Source organism: Nannobrachium achirus (assembly GCF_963921795.1).
Source record: "Nannobrachium achirus genome assembly, chromosome: 1".
NCBI lineage: Eukaryota > Metazoa > Chordata > Actinopteri > Myctophiformes > Myctophidae > Nannobrachium > Nannobrachium achirus.
This window is the reverse complement of record NC_137810.1, coordinates 47315882-47327834: the sequence shown is the minus strand read 5'-3', so window position 1 is coordinate 47327834 and position 11953 is coordinate 47315882. Positions and strand designations below refer to the sequence as shown.

The window sequence follows — 11953 nt, the reverse complement described above, 5'->3', positions numbered from 1 at the left end:
TATTTCAAATCCTTCTTAGGTTTTTTTTTCTATGCCAGTGGTGCTCAAACGTTTTCACGTGAAGGACCCCCAAAATGATATGTATTTGGCCATGGACCCTCATTTCAAAATATTTAGTTCCAGGGGCCCCCAGAAGCAACATTTGAGTTACAAATGATCGCTTAAAAAATACATATATTCAAAGATTTGCACACATTTTCACGGCTTTTCAAAAATAGCAGATCTACAAGCTCACAGCGCAGGACTCAGTGCTGTGCTGCGAGCTTGTAGATCTGCAATTTTTTATTAGTTAAAGTATAAAATTATTAAGGCCCCTCCACCTTGGGCCCTAGTAACTCTTTCCCCCCCTTGTGACACCCCTGGTGCCCAGCCCAGTACTGAAGAGATCCATCTGAGCCAAACATAGTGAAAAAAAATGCCATTTAAGCTTTGTAAATAATGACCGTGTGTGTGTGTGTGTGTGTGTGTGTGTGTGTGTGTGTGTGTGTGTGTGTGTGTGTGTGTGTGTGTGTGTGTGTGTGTGCGTGCGTGCGTGCGTGCGTGCGTGCGTGCGTCGTGCATGTTCTTTTTAGAGGATTGTCGTGCAGGCCTAGCTGTGGTAGAGACTGAAATACTCAAGAGCCAAGAAGACCCCGCCTCCTAGATTTACGGTAAATACATAATTTACATACACTATATAGTAGGTTATACACACATGTATGTGTGTGTGTGTGTGTGTGTGTGTGTGTGTGTGCGTGTGTGCGTGCGTGCGTGCGCGTGCGTGTGTGACCGTGTGCAATCATCACTGTAGAATCATCAATGTAAATCTAACTCTGAGAGTGTACAAATGGAACCAAATTAAATTGGAAAATGTTACCTGCCGGGGCCAATAAGAGTTGAGTGCAGCCACCTGGCCTCCCCCACTACTAGAGAGAATGTCCTCCAGATAGTGAGAGTCAAGGACTGCATGTTTTTATATGGCAGTCAAGTTAAACTGTAGTCAATATACAGTAGTCTTGGTTTGGGCCGCCTCTTGTATGGGACTTTCTGCATTGCGTTCCCTGATTTAGTTTAGGCATTTCTCCCCGGTCAGAAAGAGCCAGCCTGTCTCCCATCTCTGCCCCGTAGAGAGCTGGTAGTGGTAGCCGGGGAAAGTCGAGTCTCCCCCCAGAGAGCACTAATTTTAACGTTTTCACCATTTCAATTAATAGGCTAAGCATAAACAAACATATTCACATGAACAATGTTGATGTAACAGAGAGATTTGTGTGGAAATATAATTTTTATATACACAGGTTTATATATAGTCACTTCCGTGTTTAGTGCAAGGAAGTTGGTGCGGGCAAGGGTAGAAATTGAGAGAATGTACAGTGAATACAGTAAATGAATTTGATTGGCTTATTGCGCATTCTCACAATGACATCATCCAAATATTAGCAAATAAAATAGAAGTTTTTTCCCCTTTTTTCATCCAAATATTAGCAAATAAAATAGATTTTTTCCCCCCTTTTTTAGATGTCAGCGGCCGTTTAAATGGTTAAAATCTAATCTATGATGTGAGCGTACTGTAGTCCCGAGTGAATCACAGTTTTCAAGGGAGGGCATTAAAACATTACAATGTTTCTCTCTATATCAAATAAGAGAACTAGAACAATGAAAGCTCATGTGCACAAGTGCTACATTCAAGGCTTCGTTCTACTTGAATAGGCTTTTCACCATTACTGTGCTATTTTCCCACACAATCCAGACTGCATTGATATAACTATTAACAAGATTTTTTTTATTCTTGTTGTGCAGAAATGGCGTCTGCCAGCAGTCTCCTGTCTGAAGACCAGTTCCTGTGTTCTATCTGTCTGGATGTGTTCACTGATCCAATCACCACTCCATGTGGACACAACTACTGTAAAAACTGTATCACACATTACTGGGACACTAATTGGCGCCAGTGTCCACTATGTAAAAAGTATTTCAAAAAGAGACCACGTGTCTTTGTCAATACTTGCCTTTCTGAGTTGGCTGATCAGTTCAGGAAGTCACTGCAACTGGAAAACAGTTACAACAAAGACCAAGAGTCTGCTAAACCAGACGAAGTCTCCTGTGACATTTGTACTGAGACCAAGCTCAAGGCCCTGAAGTCCTGTCTGGTGTGTCTGGCCTCCTACTGTCAGACTCACCTGGAGCCTCATCAGAGAGTTACAGCGTTTAAACGACACAAACTAATCGACCCTGTAAAGAACCTGGAAGACATCCTGTGCATGAAACATGACAGACCTCTGGAGCTGTTCTGTAAGACTGACCACGTGTGTGTTTGTCAGTTCTGCACCGAGTCAGACCACAAGTTACATCAAATTATATCTCTGAAAGAGGAATGTGAAAGAAAGAGGGCTGAGCTGGAAAAGACAGAGGCTGAAGTTCAGCAGTTGATTCAGGAGAGACAAGTGAAAATTCAGGAGGTCAGACACTCAGTAGATCTCAGCCTGGAAGATGCAGACAGGGAGATAGCAGACAGCGTTCAGGTCTTCACGGCTCTGAGCTGCTGTATTGAGAGAAGCCAGGCTGAGGTCGTTGATGTGGTTGAAGAGAAGGTTACAGCAACGAGGAAACAGGCTGAAGGCTTCATTAAAGAGCTGCAACAGGAAATCACAGAGTTGAAGAAGAGAAGCTCTGAGCTGAAAGAGCTCTTACACACAGAAGACCACCTCCACCTCCTCCAGACTTTTACCTCCATCAACACCCCTCCACCCACCAAGGACTGGTCAAAGGTCACCGTCCATCAGTCTTCGTATGTGGGGACTGCCAGGACAGCTGTGGCTCAGCTGGAGAAGGCACTCAGTAATGAGATGGAGAAGACGCTGCATGCCGCTGAGCTGAGGAGGATCCAACAATATGCAGTGGATGTAACTCTGGACCCCGACTCAGCAAATCCCCATCTCATCCTATCCGAGGACGGAAAACAAGTGACTCGTGGAGACAAAAAGAGGAAGAAAAGAATAGTAAACGATCTACTCCCAGACGGATTCTCCCAGAGATTCTCTTCATATATCTTTGTCTTAGGAAAACAAAGCTTCTCCTCTGGGCGATTTTACTATGAGGTTCAGGTTAAAGACAAAACTCGCTGGCATCTTGGAGTTGCCAGAGAGTCCATCGACAGGAAGCTAGATTCCATCACACAGAGCCCCAACAACGGTTACTGGACTTTATGGATAAGGAATGGAAATGCGTACTATGCTGCTGCTGACCCTGCTGAACTCCTCCAGGTTCGAGAGAATGTCCAGAAGGTGGGAGTGTTTGTGGATTATGAGGAGGGTCTGGTCTCCTTTTATGATGTGGAGACGGGAGTTAATATCCACTCTTTCACTGGCTGCACCTTCACTGAGAAACTCTACCCATTCTTCTGCCCTGGACTTAATGATGGTGGTAAAAACTCTGCTCCTCTGATCATCTTGCCTGTCAATCACTAGACTAATCACTCATGGGTGGGTTTTTTTTTTACATGAAAGGGTTGGTTTTCATTTAAGACAACAATTGTGTATGGATGGAAAGGTGAATTAATTTACAAGTTTATTTTCAAAATCAATTCAAATCAAGCAATGTACAGGTAACTGTTGTTCATACTTCCTGAATGGTAAGTGTAGTTCTCCTTATGTATTAATCTCTGTCTGTGATACTGTAAAAATCTTGTCTACATTTATTTCATCAAGGACCTGATTGTATATTGTATTCTATGTTATTTCTTTGTCATTGTTTCAGTTCAACTAAACATTCGTGTAGTAGGATGACTATGACTATTTATATGACTTTTATATTTGAAGCAGTTATACTGATTGTATGTTAAATCCAATCACAAACAAATTTCAATAATTGTGTTGAGAATAAACTGTCCTTTGATTTGGAGTGGAACAAAAACTCAGTCTGAATCTTAAAGCATGATACAGTGAACTTGTTATCATTCATATATTGATGTGGTGTATGCAGCCCTGCTGCTTTGATCCTGTTACACTGTTCATTTAAATCTCAAGGTGTAAAAATAGACCATTAAGTGTCCACAGTTTCAAAGTTAAAGGAACACTCACAACTTTGCTGTGTCTCTTTCTGAATTACACGTAACTCAAAGCCCAAGCAAAGCACGGATGCACACCGTTCCTTAAAATGTCATCGTTTTAGGGCCATGGTCAACATTTACAAATTGACACTCATCAACTCCAGAATCTAAAGTTCAGCCCTGGAATAATCAGAGTCAATGGACTCATTTGAAGATGTGGATGTTGAGTCAAAATCTCGATAAAAGACAATGGTGTCTAAAAACATGTTGACACTTTACAGTAAAGAGGTCAGAGGAGAAAATGATGATATTAAGTGGGGCAGTGTGAGCAGGACATCAAGACTACTGTGGACTTAGGGCATATACATTATTTATTTCAAGGGCATAAGAAGTCCAAACTGAGAGGGCACAGTGGCCTTCATGGATTCTGTGAAATTCCTGCCCTGACACACAATACTTAATAAAGCCGAATTATAATAACGTATAATTATAATAACAAAACTACCCCTACTACTATGGAAGACAGGCAGAATGTTGGACCTCAGGGCCCAACTAGCAAAGCCTCAGGGATCATCAACATGTCAGTACACAGACAAATGTGTCCATGGGGATAGACTTGGCCTCTCTGTGGCAAATTCTAGATTTTTTTTTTTTTTTACACAATGTTATAATTTAGTTCTTAGTTTGATCAAGAGCCAATTAGCCTACTGAATGTCAACTTGTCAAGTCTCCAGACTTTCTTCAAAATATGTATGACACTTATTTTGACAAAAATGTCCACCACAAGCCAACATGGCGATGACCCCTCAGCGACTAAGAGCAAACATTTATATATAAAACATGTTTTGGGGGAACATGAGGTTGCATCCTAAATTGGACATTAAAAATGAGCATGAATGTATTATTGCCTCCAAGGCACAGAGGCCTCCAGGAACCTTTAAACAAATAAAGACCATTCACTTGAAGAAGGCCTGGGTACATACAAGTCAAGAAGGTGAAGCCAGAGACGCTGGAATCCACCATCACAGCCAGTAGATGGCGCCAGTACCCATGAAAACATTGCTGTTGCTGATGGTCAGCAAATAGAATTATGTAATTAATTAGAAGAACAAACTACTAGAAATGACTAAAGTCATAATGTAATCAGGTTTACTTGACGTTTTCTTTAGCATAACAAAGAATAATAAATTACATCAACGTACAAGCTATTTTTTTTTTTTTCCTGACTAGTCTACTGCATAGTAGGCTACTGTGTTCTATCCGTCTGTCATTCAATGTTATGAGATACTTCAATGGTTTCCTGTGCAAATAAGCCAAAACTCATCCCTCCATCCCATAAAATTATATATGCAAAACCTTATTGCGACCGTAGGTCGCAGTTTACTATTAGAACCGTCATAGTTGTCCGTATCTGTAGGCCTACGTCCGTACGGACGGGTAATGCCTGACACTGTGGTTCCCCTGACACATCACTGTGACATCACAGGTGACATCACAGTGATGTCAGATACTCAGAGCAGGGATCTCCATATAAGAGCATAAACAGGTGACATCACAGTGATGTCAGATACTCAGAGGGCAGGGATCTCCATATATGGGCATAAAAGGGATTCTGTTAGGGATCTCCATAATATATGAGCATAAAAGGGATTGTATTCCAAATGATGCCCTGGCCTAGGACTAGGAGAACCACACTAACAGAATCCATATATGGCCAAGACAGATGGCGCGACCTCGCCCTCCAGGGCGAGGTCGCTTTTCGCCCTTAGGTGTCTTACTTACTAGAGAAACACAGGTGCAAACACAGGGGTCTAAATCAGAGCGATCAATCTGATTGCAACAATAATGATAGACAGCAAAACGAAATGGGGTACAGTCTCCTTCTCTCGTGAATGTGTAAAATGCACCCACAGTCAGCCCCACCCCGATATGCAAGAGAAGAGAGGTTGTGAAGGGTTAACGAGCCCACGATTTAAAGTTTTCTTTTTTTCTCACTCTCTCAGTGGCCACTCCAGGCAATAGAGTCCGATTGCAGTACTCAGTAAGGAGGCCGGCATTGGAGGAGGCGGGCATTGGAGGAGCTGGAGGCGGATTAGAAAGGTTCATAGTATCCAATAGAATCAACAGCAGACCTACAAGCTCACAACGCAAGCAAGCGCAACGCTTTGTGGGCTTGTAGATCGGCTGTTTTCGCCATGGATTATTAATTCTTATTGAACACAGGAAAATAACACGTTTCTTTAAAATAAACTATTTACTATATTAATAATATAGTAAATAGTTTATTTTAATATAGTAATAATAATAATACAGTAAATAGTTTCTACTATATTAATTTTTTTAATAATAAATCAGCGGTGAGAGACACCCCGGTGGTCAGCAGCGAGGCCCCCGCCGCTATAGCCTCGGCGGAGCCGTTGACCGTCACCGGCGAGGCGAGGTGACAGTCATCGGCGAGGCGAGGACGAGGTGACCATCAGGTCTCCCGGTGGAGGGTCGACACGGTAGCCGTGAGTCAGCCGCCCTGCGGTGGCTGACTCACGGCAACGCGAGGCGAGGTGACGGTCATCGGCGAGGCGAGGTGACCATCGGGTCTCCCGGTGGAGGGTCGACACGGTAGCCGTGAGTGTCGACCCTCCACCGGGGTGTCTCTCGCCGCCGACAACAGGGCGACCGCAGCGGGCGGCGAGGGAGAGCAGCCACGAGCGGATCAAACATCCACCCTCTGCCCGGGGGAAAGTGCCTCTACGGCGGATACAACCTCCACCCTCTGCCCGGTCCTCCCCCCGCTCTGGAACAACCTTCACGGTGGATTCATGAAAAACATATCACTGTCCCCGAGGAGGCTGTTGTGAGCGAGTGAAGGTTGAGCGAGTGAAGGTTGTTGCAGAGCGGGGGGAGGACCGGGCAGAGGGTGGAGGTTGTATCCGCCGTAAAGGCTCTTTCCCCCGGGCAGAGGGTGGATGTTTGATCCGCTCGTGGCTGCTAGTGCTCTCCCTCACCGCCCGCTGCGGTTCGCCCCGTTGTCGGCGGCGAGAGACACCCTCTGTAGCCGGGGACAGTGAGAGGAGAGGCGGGGTGGGTGTGGAGCTCTTTCTAGCCGGAGATAGTGAAGGGAGAGGCGGGGTGGCCAGCTCCCTCTAGCCGGGGACAGTGATAGAAGAGGCGGCGTGTTTAAGCTCTCTAATAGCCGGGGATAGTGAAGGGAGGACCGGGGTGTTTTAGCTCACCCTAGCCGGGGACAGTGACAGAAGAGGCGGGCTGTGGAGCTCTCTCAAGCCGGGGACAGTGAAGGGAAGACAAGGGGTGGGACAGCGATAGGAGAGGGGGTCTATCACGGACACGGAGGAGGAGGGAAGGGGGTCCGGCCGGCATGGACCGGGGTGTCCAACCCTCCACCGGGGTGTCTCTCGCCGCCGACAACGCAGGCGACCGCAGCGGGCGGCGAGGGATCCCCGCAGGACGGCCGACTCACGGCCACCATGTGGGGGTCCCACGACCACGGCACCTCTCACGGACCTCCGCTGCCGTCACTCCGTGGTCGAGAGATTATTAATAATCATAATAATTTATAATCAATTAGAAAAAGGAGTAAGTTAAATGCGTGTCATTCTAATATTTGTTTTAAATAATGATTATTTAAAACAAATATTAGAATGACAAGCATTAATAATCATAATCATTTTATAATATAACCATTGAGAAAAAGGAGTTTTAGACTAACTTACTCCTTTTTCTAAGTAAGTTATAACTTACACCTTTTTCTCAATGATTATTAATGCTTGTCAATTATTTTATAATAATATAATAATTCAGAAAAAGGAGTAAGTTAAATGCTTGTCATTTATTAGTTTGACTCAGTGCAGGGGGCAGTAAGTTTGTTCAAACCTGTCTCAGTTTCATTCAGAGCGTCATATACCTTTAAGAAATGGACACCTCCAAGGCCCGCCCCCTCCAAGGCTCCCTACAAGGCCCTCCAATGCCCGCCTCCTCCAATGCCCGCCTCCTCCAATGCCCGCCTCCTCCAATGCCAGCCCCCTCCAAGGCTCCACCCCCTCCAAGGCTCCTGCGTACTGCAGTCGGACCCGTCTCACTCCAGGGCTCCGTAGGTAACAGCTACAAGGAGGAGGGGTTTCCGAGTAAACTTAAACTGAAAGTAAAGTGCTGACAATACTTGACACACGCGCCATACAAAACCTTCATTCGACTCGACTCTGGACTTATAAATTCGGACAACTTAAAGACATGTAAGTACAGCAGATAATGATGTATTAATATTCACTAAACAGAATATATTCTGTTCATTTTTGTATGGTTTTGTAAAGCGCGTGTGTCGCCACAAGCTGTGATTCCAGACACGATGTTTACCTATTTTCGTATTCCTTGAAATTCCTCTGTCCAAACTTTAAATAAATTTGGCATGTTAGTACAGTAGCCTACATCTGTCAAAGGGTTTGTGCTCTGAGTGACTAAAATCCAGGCCAGATTCATAACTATGATTCAGAGCTGTAAGAAGATAGCATTCAAGAACTAAATTAGCTACATCTGATCTCATCTGATATATTTTCTTCTTTATTCTCATTGTGTAGAATGGCATCTGCCAGCAGTCTCCTGTCTGAAGAGCAGTTCCTGTGTTCTATCTGTTTGGATGTGTTCACTGATCCAATCAGCACTCCATGTGGACACAACTACTGCAAAACCTGTATCACACATTACTGGGACACGAATGATGTGTGTCTGTGTCCACTATGTAAAAAGACCTTTATTAAGAGACCAGAAGTCTTTGTCAATACATTCATTTCTGAGATGGCTGATCAGTTCAGGAAGACTCAGCAGCTGAACAGAAAACCCAACACAAACACAAACCAGGAACCTGCTAAATCAGATGAAGTCTCCTGTGACATCTGTACTGAGACCAAGCACAATGCTGTGAAGTCCTGCCTGGTGTGTATGGCCTCTTACTGTGAGACTCACCTGGAGCCTCATCATAGAGTTACAGCATTTAAACGACACAAACTAATCGACCCTGTAAAGAACCTGGAAGACATTCTGTGCAAGAAACATGACAGACCTCTGGAGCTGTTCTGTAAGACTGACCACATGTGTGTTTGTCAGTTCTGCACTGAGTCAGACCATAGGTTACATCAAATCGTATCCCTAAAAGAAGAATATGAAGGAAAGAAGGCTGAGCTGGGAAAGACAGAGGCTGAAGTTCAGCAAATGATCCAAGAGAGACATCTGAAGATACAGGAGGTCAAACACTCAGTAGAGCACAGCAAGAAAGATGCAGACAGAGAGATAGCAGACAGTGTGCAGGTCTTCACTGCTCTGATCAGCTGTATTGAGAGAAGCCAGGCGGAGGTCGTTTATGTTATTGAGGAGAAGCAGAAAACCACAGAGAAACAGGCTGAAGGTTTCATTAAAGAGATGGAACACGAAATCACTGAGTTAAAGAAGAGAAGCTCTAAGCTGAAGCAGCTCTCACACACTGAAGACCACTTCCTCTTCCTCCAGAACTTCCCATCCATCAACACCCCTCCACCCACCAAGGACTGGACAAAGGTCAATGTCTATCAGTCTTCATATGGGGAGACTCTGAGGACCGCTGTGGCTCAGCTGAATAAGGCACTCAGTAAAGAAGAGTTGAAGAAGAAGCTGTGTGAGGCTGAGCTGAGGAGGATCCAGCAATATGCAGTGGATGTAACTCTGGACCCTGATACAGCACAACCCAAGCTCATCCTGTCTGAGGATGGAAAACAAGTGCGTCATGGAGACCCACAGGACTATCCATTAGACAACACAAAGAGATTCTCTAGATCTCCCTCAGTCTTAGGGAAACAAAGCTTCTCCTCAGGAAGATGTTACTATGAGGTTCAGGTTAAAGGGAAGACTGCCTGGACTTTAGGAGTGGCCAGGGAGTCCATCAACAGGAAGGGATCAATCTCTCCGACCCCCAACAACGGTTATTGGACTATAAGGTTGAGGAATGGAAATGATTACAAGGCTCGTGCTGGCCCTTCTGTCCTCCTCTCTGTAAGAGAGAAGCCCCAGATAGTGGGTGTGTTTGTGGATTATGAGGAGGGTCTGGTCTCCTTTTTTGATGGGGAGACTGGAGTTAATATCTACTCTTTCACTGGCTGCACCTTCACTGAGAAACTTTATCCATACTTCTATCCTGGATTTACTGAAGATGGCCAAACCTCTGCTCCTCTGATCATCTCTCCTGTCATTCACCCAGATTAGACTAATCCTCTGTCGTTTCTGTTGTTATTGGGGTTGGGTTTTCTAGTTTCAGTTTTTGCATTTATTTCCAGTCAAATCAAGCCATTTAACTGTTGTTCATTCTAGCTGAATGGAGTTCTCCATTGAAGTATTTAGCTTAAAACGTTTCAGTTCAACTCAGCATTTCTGTTGTGGAACTGGGTGTACTGTAGAGGTGGATCATGTCCTGAAGGAAAGGGGGGTTCTCTTCTGCTGAACATGATAAAAACAATCTATTATCGTAATTTTGTTTTGCTTCTCAGAGGGTAATAACTTGTCTGATGGACCAAAATGCATTTTTATTTCACTACTACATAAAAGAATAGCAATTTATAATTATTATATATTATATAAGTGAAATGATATGATTAAAACAGGGTTTAGCTTAATTCTAATTGAGAGCGTTGTATTTGAAGCAGTTATACTGATTATGTTAAATCCAACCACAAAGAAATGGAGAATGTAATCTGCTGTCACAATAATTGTACTGAGAATAAACTCAGTTTACAGTTGAACAGAGCAACAGACTCTCAAAAGAATTGTTCACTAAACATTAAACCATTAAATAAAATCCTGGCATGTTGTTGCTGTTTTCTTTCTGCATTTTGTAAGAAAAACCTCTGAGGCTATGGTTTTATGGAAATGGGAAGAATCTGCATTGTCAGTCCCTGCCAATGCTCAATGCCATATAATATGTACAGCTTCAGGTCGGTAGGCCAATTCAATTAGCATGATTAACACTTGATTTTACAATGTACTGAATAAAATAAATATTGAAGCCTAACAAGCCTTCTTTATCTGAATTATACTTGATAACTCAAAGTCCACAAAGTTACTTGGGCTTTGAGTTATCAAGTAGGCTATAATGCTTGAAAAGCAACCTAAATTTGAAGACTGCATGGGTACTGCAGGCACTATCTGGATTATCCAGCATCAAAGCCAGTAGATGGCGCCAATACTGAACATATAGCAATGTATCCTAAAGCAGTGGTTCTCAACCTTTTCATGCCAAGACCCCCAAAATAATGGGACCCTGATGGGATCCCCCACCCTGACAAGCATTAAGAGTTGAGGCATTACATTTTGTAGCCTATAACACGGTTCTATTCTGAAAATAGATCTACATGCATGCATGTAGATCAGCTATTTTCACAATTTCTGCCTCTAATATTTGGCAATTTGGCCAATGTTTAATTTGACATTTTAGAGGTATTACAGTCCTTAAATTGTCACTTTAGAAATGTGCATTTACCCTCTATATACACTTAAACTTTATGTCTGTCTGTTTACTGTTGAGTGAGAGAACAACATTGCACATTAAGTTAATCATCTGGGGACCCCCCAAAATAATTTGGTCCCGACCCACAGGTTGAGAACCACTGTCCTAAAGCATGGCAGTAAGGAAAGAGGCAAATGGATATCTGTGGTGTGAGATATTCAAGATGTCTCAGATACTTTGTGAGTAAGTGAACCATGTGTGATCTCCAACAACCTACTACTGGGAACAAAGCCTATAAAATCTAGGGCAATTCTTTGCAAAATTGTACTACTTTTATAAAACTTTTTAAATAGTGAAAATAGACGGTCTACATCGACTATTTGAACTTTTTCTGCAGTTGTATTATCCATGTATAAGGAAAATGACAGGTGTTAAAACTATTATCATCTAGC

The 11953-nt window shown here is 43.5% G+C and overlaps 1 protein-coding gene across 1 annotated transcript; it reads left to right on the top strand.

Moving 5' to 3' along the window:
- Nucleotides 1-1778: 1778 nt before the first annotated feature.
- LOC308288352 (uncharacterized protein) lies at nt 1779-10264 on the top strand (the record flags this gene model as incomplete). The annotated part of the gene is made up of 3 exons (XM_080729771.1): nt 1779-3428; nt 6690-6829; nt 8611-10264. 3 exons carry the CDS (start codon nt 1779-1781, stop codon nt 10262-10264), a joined length of 3444 nt encoding a protein of 1147 aa, XP_080585897.1.
- Nucleotides 10265-11953: the final 1689 nt, after the last annotated feature.